The sequence below is a fragment of the Electrona antarctica genome (assembly GCF_951216825.1).
Source record: "Electrona antarctica genome assembly, chromosome: 19".
NCBI classification, from domain to species: domain Eukaryota; kingdom Metazoa; phylum Chordata; class Actinopteri; order Myctophiformes; family Myctophidae; genus Electrona; species Electrona antarctica.
In genome coordinates this window covers 41,153,637-41,173,072 of record NC_136800.1, presented here as the reverse complement: position 1 = coordinate 41,173,072, position 19,436 = coordinate 41,153,637, and the positions used below count along the sequence as shown (strand labels likewise).

Genomic DNA, 19,436 nt, shown 5'->3' with positions numbered 1-19,436 from the left:
GGAGGTCCAGCATGACCATGCCGCAGTATTTGCCAGCATCCACCTCATGTTTAATGTGGTCGCTCAAATAGAGAAGGCATGTGTCAGTGGAGTGGGATGTTCTGAAGCCAGATTGGAACTCGTACATTCATTTATTTGTGGCAAGATACTTTTCAACCTGTTCATAGACTATTTTTTCCATCACTTTCGAGATGGAGCTTAGAATAGAAATAGGGCGGTATATGGGACAGTATATGAATGTTACCACTATGAACTGTAACAGGTCCATTTGGTTCCATTTGTATACTGTCAGGGTTGAAGGGAGACCTTGAAATGTAAACGCTTGAGAAACACTGGCCTATTGACTATATGCAGACCGCGGCCATCTTGCCATTGGAGTTTGGAAGCGCTCGTTTTCAGTAAAGCAACCTCCTGCATTATGTGCAGTGACCGGGAGCCTATAGCCTATTGCCTGGCGACCAGGAGCCCCGCTTTATATTAGCACGGCCATTAAGAATGAATACAAAGCTCAAACGCGTTAAAGGCATTCCTGGTTTACTTAAGTCTGTGGTGGCCAATGAGTTAACATGGCAAGATGGCTGCGGTGTGCATATTATGGTCAATACTATGCTCTCTTGAAAAATGTCAACTGTTGAATCATCGACAAAGTTGATGAGTGCGTTGTGTGTGACATTGTGAATGTGTTCATGTGCTTCTTCTACACAGCTGCTCCTTGACGAAGACCCTGGGAGGATCAGCCTCAGACAAACAATATAGGTCTTAGTAGTGGGTGTGGTTTTCTGGCACCACTGAAAAATCTGCCATTCATTTTTCCCATAGAGATTTTACACAAATATTTATATGTATTTGTCTAGAATCCAGCCATCCAGGATCCCGGTGAGTCATGAGCATAAAACCTTTGATATTGTGGAAAAAAATACAAATATAACACGCTAAAAACAAAGCATAGGCTATTTATTAAATGTAAAGTATATCATATAATTATTATATGTATTCTTTTTAAAAACGACCATGAATCACCAGGATCCTGGATGGCTTGATTCTATGGGCTTGAATATCAGTGGGTCTGGAAAACCACACCCACCACTATATGCTCTATTGTCTGTAACATTAATATGTGAGCCTCAAATAAAACTCATGCCATGCAACCTGCTTGCTTCCAGTGTTTTCGCCGACTAAGACGAAACATGTTCGTCGACTACCTTTTTCCACTGACGACAAACTAAATTGAAACTACATGAAAACTAAGCTATGGTGACAAACTAAGGCTAAATATTCTGAGGATTTCGTCAACAAATAAAAACTAGAGTATAAATCCAGTATAAGTCATTATACTGGACTTATTCAGTCTACACATACATTTGTACATCAGGTTTCTCAGTAATGCATGAAAAGTGTACACTCCCACATTACAGAATAACTCACTTGCACTGCTCCACCTTGGTTTTTTTCCCAACAATATATGGATGCATCACATGCAATCATAAGCAACCTGCAGTTTAAACATGCATGCTTTCCTGAACTTGTACAGGGGAGTGCAGTATGCTCTGAAGAGATTTACCTTGTTAAATTAGTACTTTCTGTTTACAGTTTAAAGGGAAACACTGCTCTCTGCTGGTCAGATAGAGAACAGTAGCGCCTTACGTCGGGTCTTGGTGTTGCCAAGTCTGCTTATTATAAGCGACGTTTGGCTTGTTTTTTTCTGTAAAATGTAGTTGTTGATTTTTGGGCTTGTTTCTAAACCCAATAGGCCTACCTAAGGTATCTCAAACTTTTTCATGTCAAGAACCCCCAACTTAATATATATATGTTTACGCCGACCCCCATCTGAAAATATTTTGGGGACCCCCCGGCCTATATATTGCTAGCTATAAAGAGATATATAAAGAGATAAGAGATATTTCATGTTCAAACATAGGCTACTTGCGGTCATTCAGGCTTTTGTGAACACCCCGGACAGTTTTTAAGTTGCTTTAAGTTGCTTGACTGAACCAGGTTGAGACCGTTCTCAGAACTCGTCAGAACGGCGTTCTGATGCGTTTACAGGATCTCCTCACTGGTCGACAAAAACACCTTGAAGACCTTAACAGGAGCCCTTGTACAAGGCTTCTTTGACTATGCATGCACCTCCTGGTACCACAGCACCTCAAAGGCCCTTAAAACTAGGCTCCAGACCTCCCAAAACAAACTGGTCAGGCTCCTACTTGGCCTCACCCCCCGAACCCACCTCACCCCTGCCCACTTTGACAGACTGGCATGGCTTAGGGTCGGCGACAGAGTACAGCATCTTGCAATGGGTCTGGTCCACAAGATTCGATACTCCACCAAGATACCCATGTACCTGTGTAGATACTTCCTTAACGAAGTCCACACCCACAACACCAGAGGGAGTGCAACGAATCATGTTCAACCCAGATTCGGCACAAACAAGGGACTAAATTATTTTCGCTCCTATGCCACCAAAATGTGGAACGCCCTACCAACAGTCATTAAGACATGCGAATCCCTTGACTCCTTCAAAACCGCTCTCAAAGGGCACCTACGGATGGCTGCAATTCGAAACTGGCCCCCGTAAAATCTGAATCCCCCCCCCACCGCCCCCCCTTTTCCCCCCTCACTGTATATGTTTCTTTTCCCTTTTTACCTCCATTATGATGAATTCCTGTACTGTTCTTTGTGAAATGAAATGAAATTAAATGAAATTAAATTAAATCTATATTTACCCAGGGTATCTGGGCTAAGCTCAAGAACTTGTTTCCAGCCAGGCCCTGCTCATAGAACACATTTCATCGTAGTGGTACAATGCCTTGTTCAAGGGCACTTCAGCGGTGGTAATTTTAACGTGTCGGACGGCTGATTCGAACTAGGAACCTTCCGGTATCAAGACCGCGCCGCTATCCGTTCGGCCACCGCTGCCACATTGTGGCACTTCAAGAAGTGACACTTCTATATTGTCTATATAGAAGTGTCTATTTGTACGTCTCTAAATGTTTTGATGAATTGAACATGGTGGACCCTGTTGTAAACAAGTGTAATGCTTAATTGGGTCGTCCACTCACAGTTAACAGCCTTTGTATTGAGTTTGTGCTTGAAATGTACTGTAATTCTGCAAACTGTTAATAAAATTTTCAATCAATCAATCAAACAGACTGTCTTTTGGGGGGCGAGAGTTTTGGTATTCGCTAGTTGACTCGGTATACACTAGATATTTGATATTAATTTCATCATACACGATTCATTGAATATGAAGGACCCCAATGGAAACAACTTGCCTTTCTTGGGTTTTAAATCCTGATAACAGAACCTTGTATATTGAACTGTAGCCTACTTTCCCGTGCTTTTTTATGCAAACTGTTTAAAGTAGCCTATGCAATCAATCAATCAATCAATCAATCAATCCATCAATCAATCAATCAATTAAAACAAACACGTCCAGCCCCCTTCCTCTTAACCCATTGTAACTTTGACTTTTTTGAGGGGCACTAGCCCCTCCTATTGCCAGCTTTGAGTGTTGAGTGCACAAACATTGAAGACAAAGGGGAGGACGCAAATTGCGTGTATTAACACAATTAACGTTGAATACAAGACAAGTGAGGACGCAATTTGTGATTGGCCGGAATGACGTGCATTTGTGATGATTTGATTGGTTGAGCACGGAATGTGATGTAGGCATATGATATGAGCGCCCCTCACTTCAAACAGGTGTGATTTTCATTACATTTATTAAATTATTATTATTATTATACCTATATTTTGAGGGCCTGATATATTTAATGTTTGTTTTTAGTTCAATGTTTGTTTTAAAAAATGTACATCATCTTGTCCCCAACACTAACATTAAATGCCATTAACAATAATGAGTGTGTACGTACATATGTCACAAACACACAAAGCTGGGCAAGTGAAACAAGTAATACTTGTATATTGTACATTTAGAAGGCCTAAATAAATTCTCCTGGTGCACAAACTTGGACACATCATCATAGAGTTGTTATCTGGAATCATTGGATCATGTTTCTGGGTCTTAGTTGCAACAACAGGTCGCCTGCATCCTCCAGGCATGCCGACCGATCATCAGACATGATCATCAGTGACCGATCATCAGTGCCAGTCTTGGGCTTGTGCCAGTGTTGTTTTGGGCTTGTTTTGGGCTGCTGCCTGCTTGTTTCTCTCGCAAAAAACCCAAAACGTGGCAACCCTGATCACGCCCCCTTGTAACCCCACAGGCAGCAGGCAGCACTGAATTGATCACAGTGAGTCTCGGGTCGGTCAGTCAGTATTCATTCATACCGACAACATGCTCTCCTCCAGCGGGCTGACCTGCCTGGTGCTGCCGCTGCTCCCGGTCCTCCTCCTCCTGCAGAGCCAGGCTGCGGATGGTCAGAACCACCATCCTCTGCTGGTGTTCCTCATCGACGGGTTCCGTTATGACTACCTGGACGACCTCAGCGTTCTGCCCGGCTTCCGACAGCTGGTGCAGGACGGAGTCAAAGTGGACTACATGACGCCCGACTTCCCCAGCCTATCGTACCCCAATTATTACTCCTTGATGACGGGTAAGTGTTTATCATTCATACCCCCAAGATCCTTTTATTTAATGACGGGTATAAGTGTACATGGGAGACAACTTTGTCACACTTTTTACTCTGACTTGAATTGCTCATCAACAAAGCATCACATGATGATATCACAACAGTAGAAGAAAGCTTATATGGTCTTGGCTTGAAATGGGTATAACTTTTTTTCTCCACATAACTTAATTATTCTACCAGGAAGTTAATAGCCATCAAAAATCACTTTGACACAAGTCACACAACCCCATCACGGGGTAGCTTGTCACAATATATTATATAGCTTTTAATTGACATAGCACCTTAGCAGCCAAGGACACTTTACATACACAAACAATGAAAAGCCAGTAAAACAAAGTTGATTGCATGAATGGATGTTTTTATTTTCTTTGGCTTCATCACTATAGCCTACAACAACAAGAAAATCATCATTATAAATATATCCAACTCACACACAGCATCCAAATCTGATTGACTCAATAAAGGAATATGCTGAAGCACAATGCGCCTATCATTTACAATCCATTAAAAAATCATAATATCTGCTGCAAGATACAGATCCTGAATTGTTGTGTTTGGGTCCTGGCCTGGGATAAATTCGGAACCTCACAAGCTTTCTCTGTGATTTCTTGTCTTAAGTTCAGAGTCTTGGATAATACCACTTATAGTTGTACCAAGAAGTGCACGCATAGCTATAGTCAAAGACACTGACTGAGAGCCCCGTGCATGCAGCCAGAGTCCTCAGTTCACCCCTCCTGATAAACGAAGAGGATCTCCTGCCCAAGAATCTTGTTAATCCCTGGCCTTAAGCCTGGAAGAATAGATGTGTTTTCACAGGCAGCCTTAAAAGAGTCCAGAGTTGAAGCATGGCTAATCTCCATTGGGAGAGAGTTCCACAGGGGGGTTTTGGAGGGACAGCTAGGGCCAGGGGTCTGCCACAAACTTTCTCTCCACTCGTTGCTGTGAGTAACCAGATAGGCATGAGGGGGGGCTTCAGTGGTAGCAGAGCCTTAGATATAGACAGTTACGCAAACTGCGTTCACTTCATGGGGCCAGTCCAATGGCGGCTCTCCTACATAGACTTCTATTGAGAATGGGGGACAACCAACTGGGACAAGTCCTGGACCGGAAGTAGGCAGAAATGTGCATTGGACTCAGGCAACAGCCCAGCTTTAATGATCTTAAATCCCTTTATTTTAGATTGTTTTGTAGTAATAGTACAACATAAACATTAAAGAGACTTTAGTTGTTACTGTACAATACTTTAAAACAGTTGTCATCTTGCACACGCATGCTTAAAATATCTCTTATTTGCGCCGCCCTCGTTGAAAACAATGTATTTCCAACTCCAGCTTGTCTCAGTTCAGGCTGCATGAACAGCGCTCGGTTTCTGCCCCCTCTATATCGTAACTCTTCTATTAGATGGCTCTGAGTGGTAGTAAGCGGGCTAAATTTGGAGACACATCACACCACTACAGACTAGGCAGCAAGTCCAAAGTCTGTTGTTTTTTATTACACTGTATAGTGTAGTGTAGCCTCTATGCCAGCAATAAAAGCTGCATCAGTGGGCTACTACGGGGCAGTCAGTGTGTAGGTAGGCCATCTGGTCAAAGTACAGTAGTGGTCCTTAGCCCATTAACCCATTTAGACCTGAGGACGATTCTACAAATGCCTTCTAAATCCTGACAGTTTTCTGAAAAGCTTTCTCAAACATTTTCATGTCAAGGACCCCCAAAAATATATGTAATTGGCCACTGACCCCCATCTGAAAATATGTTGTTCCAGGGACAAGCCTTGCAGAGCCATAGGGCACTGTCCTATGGCTCTGCCATAGGGCACTGTCTCCCCCTGGACATGACACTAGTATGTCACATACAGGGTCTTTCTCCAATCCCCCAAACCAACCCTTGATTCTGAGTGCCAAGCAGGGAGGGAGTCTTTGGTGTGACCCGGCAGGAGATCGAACCCTGACCTCTCAGTCTCAGGGTGGACACTCTAATCACAAGGCCATAACCCACTATGGACCTCTGCTTAATGACCCAAACACAACACTGTCTGGAACATTCCATTCACTTAATACTTTAACAAAAGTGCAAACATGAAACGACTAAGAGAGAGAGAGAGAGACAGAGAGAGCGAGAGAGAGAGAGAGAGAGAGAGAGGGAGGGAGGGAGGGATGGGGGGAGGGTTGATAGATTGCATTCAGAGAGACAGATGAATAAAGCCATTGAATGACAGTCTGACAGACAGTAGCTGATGTGAGTGGTGGAACATGGCACTGCCCTCTGCTCGTGCCCACTCCACTTCACCTCTCTGTCTCTGTGCCAGCCATTCCTTCTAAAGCCCCTGTCAGTCTGACATGCATCCGACCAGGGGTGGGCAACTTTGATGACGGAAAGGGCCACTATATTTCCACACTCACTCCAGAGGGCCATATATGCATTGCATACTGTTGGGCAGAAACCTCAACAAAACAAAAAGTAGAAAAAATAGCCGATCTATGATCCTATAGTTTGCTGAGACACTACACCGTCTCTCTGCATTCTATGATCCTATAGTTTACTGAGACATTACACTGTCTCTCTGCATTCTATGATCCTATAGTTTACTACACTACACTGTCTCTGCATTCTATGATCCTATAGTTTACTGAGACACTACACTGTGTCACTGCATTCTATGATCCTATAGTTTACTGAGACGCTGCACTGTCTCTGCATTCTATGATCCTATAGTTTGCTGAGACACTACACTGTCTCTCTGCATTCTATGATCCTATAGTTTACTGAGACACTACACTGTCTCTCTGCATTCTATGATCCTATAGTTTACTACACTACACTGTCTCTGCATTCTATGATCCTATAGTTTACTGAGACACTACACTGTCTCTGCATTCTATGATCCTATAGTTTGCTGAGACACTACACCGTCTCTCTGCATTCTATGATCCTATAGTTTACTGAGACACTACACCGTCTCTCTGCATTCTATGATCCTATAGTTTACTGAGACACTACACTGTGTCACTGCATTCTATGCTCCTATAGTTTACTGAGACACTACACTGTCTCTCTGCATTCTATGATCCTATAGTTTACTGAGACACTACACTGTGTCACTGCATTCTATGCTCCTATAGTTTACTGAGACACTACACTGTCTCTCTGCATTCTATGATCCTATAGTTTACTGAGACACTACACTGTCTCTCTGCATTCTATGATCCTATAGTTTACTGAGACACTACACTGTCTCTCTGCATTCTATGATCCTATAGGTTACTGAGACACTACACTGTCTCTCTGCATTCTATGATCCTATAGTTTACTGAGACACTACACTGTGTCACTGCATTCTATGTGATCCTATAGTTTACTGAGACACTACACTGTGTCACTGCATTCTATGTGATCCTATAGTTTGCTGAGACACTACACTGTCTCTCTGCATTCTATGTGATCCTATAGTTTACTGAGACACTACACTGTGTCACTGCATTCTAATGATCCTATAGTTTACTGAGACACTACACTGTCTCTCTGCATTCTATGATCCTATAGTTTACTGAGACACTGCACTGTCTCTCTGCATTCTATGATCCTATAGTTTACTGAGACACTACACTGTCTCTGCATTCTATGATCCTATAGTTTACTGAGACACTACACTGTGTCACTGCATTCTATGTGATCCTATAGTTTACTGAGACACTACACTGTGACACTGCATTCTATGTGATCCTATAGTTTACTGAGACACTACACTGTCTCTCTGCATTCTATGTGATCCTATAGTTTACTGAGACACTACACTGTCTCTCTGGAACCAAATGGACCCTACTAAGTACACACACATTTCCTGTTCTAGTGTTTTGGTCCCGGGGCTGATGGGTGATTTGACAGTCAGACTGTCAACAGTATATAATTATATCTGTGGACTAAACATTGAACATTTGATATGTTTGCCTCCTCTAAACTTCCTCAATCCTATGACACACCCCGTGTTGTTATCCTTTATTTACCTACCCTAGCCCTGAGTAGGGTTGGGATTTGTTAGGATTTTAACGGTTCCGGATCCTTACCGGATCCCGCTTAACGGTTCCGGTTCCTAACGGTTCCCTTAACGTTTCCTAATATTATTTTTTCCCCTTTTTTTCTGACATATATTATGCTTATATTATAACTAACCTAACCAAGTACTTAATAAACACAAATTAATGTTCAGATTAATTTAATATGAAGGACCCCAGTTACCCTAATGGTAACAAGCCATAGTGCTTTCTTGGGTTATAAAATCCTCTCAGCAGACCTTGTATTGAACTGTAGGCTACGTTCCTGTGCTTTTTTCTGCAAACTGTTTATAAAGTAATCAACTATGGAGGTATATATGCACCTAAAGGCTGGGCTCTCAACAGTTGCGCGATTAATTTAGAGCCAAATCAAAAGAGGTTGAGTTGCTTATAAGTTGTAAAAATAAGTGCAGACAAATTGATTTTTATTTAATTCATGGCTCTATAGTTAACGTGATTCAGACGTCGACGTCGAGTCATTGGCGCTCTAAATTAACACTATTAGCAACAGTTGTACAATAAGCCTAATACAACGCTCTGTAGAAGTTAGTAGTTTTTATTTTCTAACGTTACTAGCCTGGGGAAAGTGAAGCAGCCTTGCATCATCCTCGTCCCCCGCCGGCTGTGGTGGAACTGCGGGGAGTGGGGGCACGGCTCTCAAACACTATGTGTCTAGATTAATCTTGTGACTCGTGTAGGCGTATTGATTTTGAGATGTTTCCTCAATGTGGACGACGGACGTGCAACTGGTGCAAGTTGCAACAACCTTTGCAGGAAACTATGGCATCACATTTTATTGCACTTTGCGTGCTCATCCTCAGAGTCATTTCCCTCTCTGTTAACCACACTCGCTCCGCGGCGGTGACCGCTCGCTGAATGCACAGAACAGTGGTATCCGCCCCACTCACTCACTCATCGCAAAGTGCAATAAATGCGATGCCATAGTTTCCTGCAAAGGTTGTTGCAACTTGCACCAGTTGCACGTCCACATTGAGGAAACATCTCAAAATCAATACGCCTACACGAGTCACAAGATTAATCTACTCACTCATGTAGGTGGGGTGACGTCACCCCAGTAACTTGGCTCTGCATGCATGCATGCATGCATGCATGCACAGACACAGCGGAGCTAAATGACGACTGATGAGAACCGTTTGGGGAACCGCTAATAAAAAAGCGATGGAACCGGCTCCGGATCCGCAATGTCGGAACCGGGTCTGAAATGGACCCGGTTCCGAATCCCAACCCTAGCCCTGAGACTGACATAGTTTACACTGTGCGTGTGTGTGGTCCGCACGAGATAAATGGTTGTTTCCATGGTTAAAAATCACTCCCGTGTGAAGTGAGGGGGGCTCTTGTCATCGTGCATCATCATGTCGATTTGCTCAGACACATATGATAAATTCTCCATTCATTGTAAAAGGGAATTTAATGTTTGTGTAGGACGGAAATCTACACGAATAGCTGAATAGCTGAGACGAGAGGGAATACTATGGAAATTAAGTGATTTGGTCAATCAGAACAACCTTCAGTTTGTTCTTAAACAAGTTCAGAGAAGAAAGTTGTAAACCAGTAGAATATTTGTCCCAAAGTGTAGTACCTCTGTATCTAATAGAAAACTGACCATGACTAGTACGATAAAGGGGGGGGTGGAGATGAGTAGCCTGTCTAGTGTTGTATTTGTGGACTTTGTTTGAAAGTAATTACTAAAAGGCCCGGGGATGGAGCTGGGGGTATGTTTCAGCTTGTAAATACAAATGCAAATTTGAAAAGTGTTAATCTGAAAAACAGTAAGTACATTGAGCATTTTGAAAAGTGGAGCAAACTGATCGAGTCAATTTACAATTTACAATTTAGGCATTTAGCAAACGCTCTTAATCCAGAGCGACTTACATTAAGCAAGAACAAAAAGCATGGCAATACATCACATACATAAAAAGTATTTATCATGAAACATGCGTAAACTAAGAACGTAACAGTGGAATATCTATATAATGAAACTATACATATATACTATGCTATACATATGTACTATGAAGTGCTATGACTACATACAGCAATTCTAGTGCTGTCTACATAACATGCTATAAGTCTCTATCAAATGCTATCTAAGTCTACAAAAAGTGCCATGATGGAGTCTGAAAAGGTGGGTTTTCAGACTACGGCGGAAGATTGGGAGTGATGCTGCAGTTCTGACTGCAACGGGAAGTGCATTCCACAGTTTTGGAGCCAGAAGGGAGAAGAGTTTGGGACGTGTGGAGCGTTGTCCTGGTGTTTTTAGTGAGGGTACTTCCAGCTTCCCTGCGTTGGCTGAGTCGTTTTGATAAAGTAGCAGTTCTGGAGTAGGTAAATGGTGTGGAGGTAAGAGACATAAGTGCTGGCCCAGACCATATTGCAATATGTTAAATGTGGGTAAATCAAGCTGACACTAATTAGCCCGCAGACCCCCATTTGAAAATATATGCCAGGGACCCCCATGAGAGAAGATTTGTACGGCTGTAGCAGTGATTCTCAACCCGTTTAATGTCAAGGACCCCCAGTTTGACCTGAATTAGCCTATGGACCCCCCATTTAATGGCATTTCTATCTCTGGACCTCCAATTTATATTCGGGTCCATTTGGTTCCATTTGTACACTCTCAGAGTTACAGACCCATAACCAGGGCTGCACACAACGTTTTTGGTCTAGTACTCAGAGGAGTTGGTGTTCTTGGTGCTCCCAAAATGCGGATAAAAGAGGGATGCATGAATAACTTATAGCAAAACGATATTTATTGGATAAGTGGGGACTGTGGAGTCAATGGAGGGTATTGCAACTCTAGATTCATCCCATTATAAAACAAATCTAGAGTTGCAAATTGCAGCTAGGTCCATGTGTGGTCCAGCGTCCAGCCCTATATGCATATTCTAATACAAACTTCTTAATACTTCCTCAGCATCAAAGCAATATTTAGATACTTTTTTTATTTTTTATTTAAATAGCCGATCTACTAGCTCACAACGTGTTGCGGAGGTGACATGTTGTGAGCTTGCAGATCAGCTATTTGTTTAAGCATACGTCAGGCTTCCCTTTTGTTTTTAGCTGAGGCGACGTACACAGTCAACACAGGGACAGTATGTCGGGACACGGTGTTGTCATGTTGATAAGCTTCATGTTGTGCAGCAGCAGTGCCAGTCCGCAATGCTTTGCACTCTTCCCACTCCACTATGTCGGAACTAAAACCTGTACCCGTAAAAAGTTGGTTGCCGGTGCCTAGGCTGTGAGAGCGCTTCCCCTTTCCGGCGCTTGATTGACAGCGCAGAATGAATTTTGACGACGCATGCGCACTGGCGCCCATTTGGTTCCAAACTATCATTTTGCTGGGGACCCCCTGGAACTCCCTCAAGGACCCCTGGGGGGCCCCGGACCCCACTTTGGGAACCACTGCCATAGTGTATTTATATAATACATTGTGATTGATATGACGTTATATTTGGCAGCTTGCAGGAGCCAAGCTGTCTCTCTCCCTCTCTCCGCTGGGCCTGATAGCTAATGTTTTGGTACAGCCTGTCTGTCTCTCTCTCTCCGCCTGGCCTGATAGCTAATGATTTGGTACAGCCTGTCTGTCTCTCTCTCTCCGCTGGGCCTGATAGCTAATGTTTTGGTACAGCCTGTCTGTCTCTCTCTCTCCGCTGGGCCTGATAGCTAATGTTTTGGTACAGCCTGTCTGTCTCTCTCTCTCCGCTGGGCCTGATAGCTAATGTTTTGGTACAGCCTGTCTGTCTCTCTCTCTCCGCTGGGCCTGATAGCTAATGTTTTGGTACAGCCTGTCTCGTTATGGTTCAGCTTGTCCTCGTTAGTCTGGCTCGGCCTCAGCTGAACCGCTAGCCACTAGTCATTAAAAAAAACATGTTCTGGCGATGTTGTTGCAGCTAGAGCAAAACTATATGATCCGTTATGGTTCAATTAGAGCAGTGGTTTTCAACCTTTTTTTTTTTTTTCACATCAAGGCCCATAATTTATTCTGCATCCGAGCCACGGACCACCGTTTAATGACATTTAAGGTCTCCACACACCGGGCGCCAATCGGATGCGAATTCGGATTTTTAGCGGCGTTTCTCCATCGGTTTTCCGAAAAACGCGGCCGGTGTGCAAACCACCTTTTAGCCTCTTGAGACCCAAAACATATATAGAATAGTAGCTTGGTGTTGTTGGATAAGACAATTCCATGCTGTATTGATTATTGTCGGTACCATTAGGAGAGATAACAGGCAAACGATCAAAATAACAATTCTTCTACATTCTCTAATTGTGTAGACTAATTGAGCAGATGTAATCTAACTCTTGAGAGAGTGTACTTACCAACTCTCCATCGTTTAGCCGGAGACCACCTGGAACTCCCTCAAGGACCACTGGTGGTCCCCGGACCACTGGTTGAGAACCACTGAATTAGAGTGGTCTGATTCCTGTGCTCGTTGACAAAACGGCCGTATACAATTTACAATGTAGGCATTTAGCAGACGGACGCTCTGGGCGGGAACCTCTTTTGGTGTTAGCATTATGTTATGCTTTAGCTGTTGAAAAATAGCAGATCTACAAGCTCGTAGCGCGCCACTCGGTGGCGCGCTACGAGCTTGTAGATCTGCTATTTTTGAAAAATCGTGAAAATATTTATTTCAGAAACTGGAGGATTTCGAAGATTTTTTTTAAATGTTGAGGTCAGGCCTAAATGGGTAAATCCAGAGCGTTACAGTATAGCCATCTGCGTCAGACCGTGTGTATGATGTATATTAAAGCATATATCCATCACCACCTAGATTCAAATACTGTCTGCACTCCTATAATCACCTTTAAATGACTGAATTCCATGACACATGGATGCCATCAATGCCACGTACACAAAATTCTCTGCAAAAAGTAAAAGTGGCATTCATAACATGTCCATCGTAGAATGTTGATGTCTAGTATAAAGTATAGTTATTCAAACTGTGTTTGTGTATGTGTGTGCTTGTGTGTGTGTGTGAGTGCGTGCGTGCGTGCGTGCGTGCGCGTGGCAGACTGGGGGGTTTACCCCCTTCGCTAAGCCGGCCCAAACACAACAGTGTGTCTGGACCAATGGGACGGCAGCTTTGGGCCGCACCCACCGGTGATGATGTGCTGATGTTGGTGTTTTGAAAAGAATGTTAGTGGAGTCAGACGTAGGATATTTCTCTTCGAAACGTAGGCAAGTATCCCAAAATACAAAAATTCGAGCAAAGTACAGATAGTTACTCAACTAATACTGACACTGTACTTAAGTAATGAGTACATTTACTCAAACACAGTACTTTAGTAAAGTGCTTGGTTACTGACTGTCCACTGTGGTGGAGGAGGGCACAGTGCCCCGTGGCGTTGGAACCACACGCTTCCACTCTGTTGCACCACAGCGCTGTTTTACGTGTGTGCATGCTTGTTTTGCCTGGGTGTGTGTGTGTGTGGGTGCATGTTGTTTTACGTATGTGTGTGTGTGTGTGTGTGCATGCATGTGTGAGTGGGTGCATGCTTGTTTTGCGTGTGCGTGTGTTTGTGCATGCGCGTGTGTGCATGCGCGTTTAGCTCGGGTGCATGCGTGTGTGGGTGGGTGCATGCTTGTTTTGGTGTGTGCATGCGTGGGTGCATGCGTGGGTGCATGCGTGTGTGCATGCTTGTTTCGGTGTGTGCATGTGTGTGTGTGCATGTGTGTGTGTGCATTCGTGGGTGCATGCGTGGGTGCATGCGTGGGTGCATGCTTGTTTTGCTGTGTGCATGCGTGTGTGCATCCGTGGGTGCATGCGTGGGTGCATGCTTGTTTTGGTGTGTGCATTCGTGGGTGCATGCGTGGGTGCATACACTTTGATAAAGGCTGTTAATGACTTCAGGTGCTGCTGGCTAGATTAACCTATAATCATAAATCATTATTTATCACTTACTTGTTCGTTTTACATGAATCAAAATCTGCAAAGTCACTAAAGCTGCCATATAATGAATTGCAGTGCGCTAAAAAGAAAGTAAGTAAAATGGAGTGTGGAGAAGTGTGTAGTAGCTAAAAGAAAGAAAAACAAAGCTTCAAGCTGCATTTCAGATGAAACGCTGAATTACTAAAATGCATTTAGAGAATGTGAAAGGGCCTCATGCCTGCAGTGCAGTCACTTACTTCTAGTTAAGGAATGTGAATCAGTACAGTAGGTTATATTATAGTTATAGTAGTTTTTCCCACGATTTTGCAACCCATTTTTTCACCCAGTGTCAATTATCTAATGTACACTTCCTCTGACAACCTGGGGAGAGCAACGGACTGACCTCATGCTTCATGGTATATAGTTCTAGTTAAGGAATGTGAATCAGTGCAGTTTAGCTTAGTCATAGTGTGACTCTAGGCAGCTGTAGTTTAGGATGGGATGAGGTTGAGGTGGGGAGGAGGGGAGAGATGTGTGTGTGTGGGGGGGGGGGGATGTTTGAGAGGGGTTTAATCCAGCTTTATACTTCACCATACAACGTGGCGCAAAGCTTGTAGATCTGCTACTTTTGTAAAGGTCACTCAGGCCTTTGCTGGAAAGTTCTAGTCAAATGATTTGTGGTTTGTCCGCAAACGTCTTTCCAAGTTCTCTTTCTTCACCATCACTGTTCAGTTCTTGCTGATGAGACAAATAATTACCGTAGAATAATGATGAGAGAGCTCTATCCAGTTCCATGTATGGTACACAAATACATATGGCTGAGATTTCGGTTCTTTATTTCTTGTTCTCAGTTCTCTGTTTGCTGGAAAGTTCTAGTCAAATGATTTGTGCTTTGCCACCAAGTTCCCTTTATTCACTATCACTGCATATAGTTAATTCCCACTCATTTGTTAGTTTCAAGAGTAGTAGTGGTTTCCATTAAGGTGAACAAGTATTCAATGTTGATGAGAAAGTCTTAGAACATGCACACCGGTAGGTGGTGTGATGTAAGGAATTATGCCAGTGGAACAATGAAAGGGCAACGATGAAAGGCAGCTATTAGCAAACATTACTTCTAGCTGTCTGTCTTGTCTTGCATCCTCACCTGACATTAATGAGCATGTCATCCCGACACTTCACCAGTCACCAAAATAATTCAAACTAATTATTTAAATATTTTGATATATTGTAGACATTATAACCAACATACAAAAATGTCACAGACATGGACAAGTCTTGCCAGTCTTGTACGGACATGTTGATGACCCCTGGAACAAACAGACACATGCAATTAACCAGATTTAGGCGCCGATACTGTGATACATACAGCATATTTATTAGGCATAGTAAAAGAAATCTGTTTTGAACATATACATAAAATGATTTTTCTTATTATTATTATCTTCCCCTCCTGTCCGATGGGGGGGAGGCTGTGCCTGGGGGGCGGAGGTGCTCCAGCCCCTCCAGCACCCCTACTTCCCTCAGCCATGGGACCACACTGTATTCAACCCCCCTTTGGTTTTCAACCATCCCTGCCCTTCATCATAGGGGTTTGGTTTTTCCACAATAGCTTCATCAGCTTGCTTGTATAAGTTAACATTAATGTTTAAGAATAGAAGAGAACCTTGACCATCAAAACATAGGTCTAGACTAGTGACATCTTTTACATGCAATATTGGCTGAGTTACTGTATAGTGAAAATAGATTTTTGAGTGGTGCTAGCGCCACTCCTATGTAGAGCTATGTGTGTATGTATGAAGTGGCCACACACACACACATACACACACACACACACACACACGCCAGGGAGGAGTACAATACAGCATTTCTACTCAGATCTACAAGCTCAAGTGTTGCCGTGCACACCACATGACAGTGGTGCTCAACAACTACAGCACAGTACAGTACAGTACAGTTCTATGAAGTACAGTACAGTACAGTACAGTACAGTACAGTACAGGTCTATGCCGTACAGTACAGTACTACAAATTATAATACTGTACAGTACTACGAATTATAGTACAGTACAGTACAGTACAGTTCTATGAAGTACAGTAAAGTACTACGAAGTACAGTACAGTACTGTACAGTACAGTACTGCAAAGTACAGTACAGTACAGTACAGTACAGTACAACAAAGTACGGAACCAATAGTCAGACAACCAATAATAAGACAACCAATCGCCAGACACCCCAACAGCACCACTCACTTCAGATGGGATTCAATTCAATTCAATTTTATTAAAGTGTCAAATCACAACGAGTTGTCTCAAGACACTTAAATAATAAAGGTATCTATCTATGGGTCTGATTTTTATATAATTGCGGCACTCATTTGCATAAAAATTACAGATGGGACACTTTGCCAGCTTTTTAACATAGCTCATTCAAGTAGGAAATATTCCATGATGTGGAGTGAGTTCAAACTCAGTCATTCATTTATTCCAAATGTATACTGACTGACCGATTTGAGGTATAGTGCAGAATTCTGGCTACAGAAAGAGCAATTTTTAAGATAGAAAGGTCATCTTGGGCTTAAATTGAAGCTTAAGGATATGGGAAGTTGTCTATATGCAAGTGAAGCAATGATATTCACCATAATGTGCTGGAAAATAACCATCTTTGTTGTTATTTGTTAAGCGGACAGTATATATATTTGTGTTTCTGAAGATGATGTAGGTCATATTTAAGAATACAATGGTAGATATCCCCAAAATCCTATTCTGCTACTTACCCCTATGTGTCAGGATACACACTTCCATGTGTATTTATGTATTTTTAGTGAATTATTATTTGCCTTTACACAATTTCGCCTGAAACCAAACGGAGCCGAGTTGGGGGTGGTCCCTTCATTTTGAGATGGCCCAAGGTATATGCTAACAGGAAATAATAGTGAAAAAAAGGTAGCAAAAAATAGTATGAGGGCTGGGCCTAGCTCCCGGAATGTTCATGTGTCCAAAAATGTAACTTTTAGAATTCAAAACTGGCGATCAAAATTCGATCTGCTACTTTGATGCTTTCGTGTGGCGCTGTAGTTAGTATGATGGAGTAGGGCTGTGGTTCTCAACCTGTGGTCCGGGGACCACCAGTGGTCCTTGAGGGGGTTCCAGGTGGTCCCCAGCTAAATGATGGAGAGTTGGTAACCAAGTGGACTCTGTAAGGTGCATTCAGACCTGACGATATATATTTGTTTCCAGTTTCGTCGATCACTTCACTTTGGTCACGCAGGTCAGAATTGGTAAAATAATAAATCACACCCGTGTGAAGTGAGGGGCACTAATATATTAAAGTCTAACTCATGTTGATTAGGTGATGTAATGGTGATGTAAAACAAACGTTGACAAAACAAACATTACACTCTCTTTATTGTTAATGGCTTTTAATGTTTGTTAGGGACAAGATGACGTGAATTTTCCCTTCATTGTCAATGACGTTTTTAAAACAAACATTGAACTAAAAACAAACATTAAACCTGTATATCAGTGGCCTTGTGGTTAGAGTGTCCGCCCTGAGACTGGGAGGTCGGGGTTCAATCCCCAGCCGGGTCATACCAAAGACTCTAAAAATGGGACCCAGTGCCTCCCTGCTTGACACTCAGCATCAAGGGTTGGATTGGGGGTAAGTCCCTGCGACATACTAGCGTCGTGTCCAGGGGGTGTACTTGTACATCAAGCTGCCTCATGCTACAGAAACAGGAGATAGGCTCCTGACCTGCCTGCCTGCCTGCCTACCGGCATGTGCACTTAAGCCTCTCCAACTGATCCAAAATGCCGCAACTCGTCTGGTCTTCAACCACGTCATATTTGGCGGACATTTGACCTAATTTCTCCTTTCATTGTCGATGGCAAATATGAGACGTGTGGGGACAAGATGACGTAAACTTTCCCTTCATTGTCAATGGAATTTAATGTTTGTGTTGCGGACATTTTGTGGGGAAAAGCTGTATCCCTCAATAAATCACGCTCATGTCAAGTCTTCTTCTGTCGTATGTCCTTAGACCTTCAACTCCGTTGCACCAAGCCAGTCCAGTGTGTCATTGTCTAGGTCAATTGACCCACGATCACCATTCGGTGGCCGGTATGTGGGACAGCTGGTCAGCACGTGTTCCACAGTCTGTAATGGATCCCCACATACACAGTGGGCACCGTCTGTGAGACCCCACTTCTGCATTGCTGCACCAAAACGTCCGACACCTGTCCTCAGGCGGTTGAGGGTTGTCCACTCCTTGCGGGGGATGTGCTGACCAAGATTGACATCCTTTTTTTTTATATTATATTTTATTGACAAATGGGATTGCATAGACATGGTGTGTTCTACAGCGAGTGTCTTTTTTAATTTATTTTTCTCCACAAGACAACACAAATACAAAACATCACACCCGTGTGAACTGAGTGGTGCAAGGTCTTATATAGCCTGATCAGCTGTGGTCTGACGTCACATACTAACCATAGCAACCATGCTCGTTTTTTTGGTTGCCAACCATAGCAACCATGCTCGGTTTCTTGGTACGAACTAACACGGGTACACGGGTACACGGGTACAAAGCCATTTGTTGGAGTGGTTTGCACCACTCAAAAATGCACAACAAATCAAAAAAAAATACGACAAACAGAAAACAGGAGAGAAGGAAGTAATAGTAAAATATATATATATATATTGTGATGATTCTGAGATAAATTGGACACGGGGCACTGGTCAACCAGAGTCTGGGCCTTTTATGGCCACGGTTTTTATTTTGCACAAAAGATTCTCAGGCAGTCTGAGGGACAGTTCCGGGGACAGGTGGTGGGGCGAGGCCCTTTGTCCTCGGGCTCCAGGTGTCTGTCCAGGCTGCAGGGGTGAGAAGGCACTGTTAGACAC

At 43.1% G+C, this 19,436-nt stretch overlaps 1 protein-coding gene across 1 annotated transcript in view; it reads left to right on the top strand.

Annotated features, from left to right (window-relative positions):
• The first annotated feature begins 4,208 nt into the window (after window positions 1-4,208).
• LOC306943239 (glycerophosphocholine cholinephosphodiesterase ENPP6-like) overlaps window positions 4,209-19,436 on the top strand; it is a 30,869-nt gene continuing 15,641 nt past the window's right edge. The window contains exon 1 of the mRNA XM_079529458.1: window positions 4,209-4,556. Within this exon, the coding sequence (XP_079385584.1) occupies window positions 4,298-4,556 (259 nt within the window). The 5' untranslated portion in view covers window positions 4,209-4,297. The remainder of the gene's footprint in view (window positions 4,557-19,436) is intronic.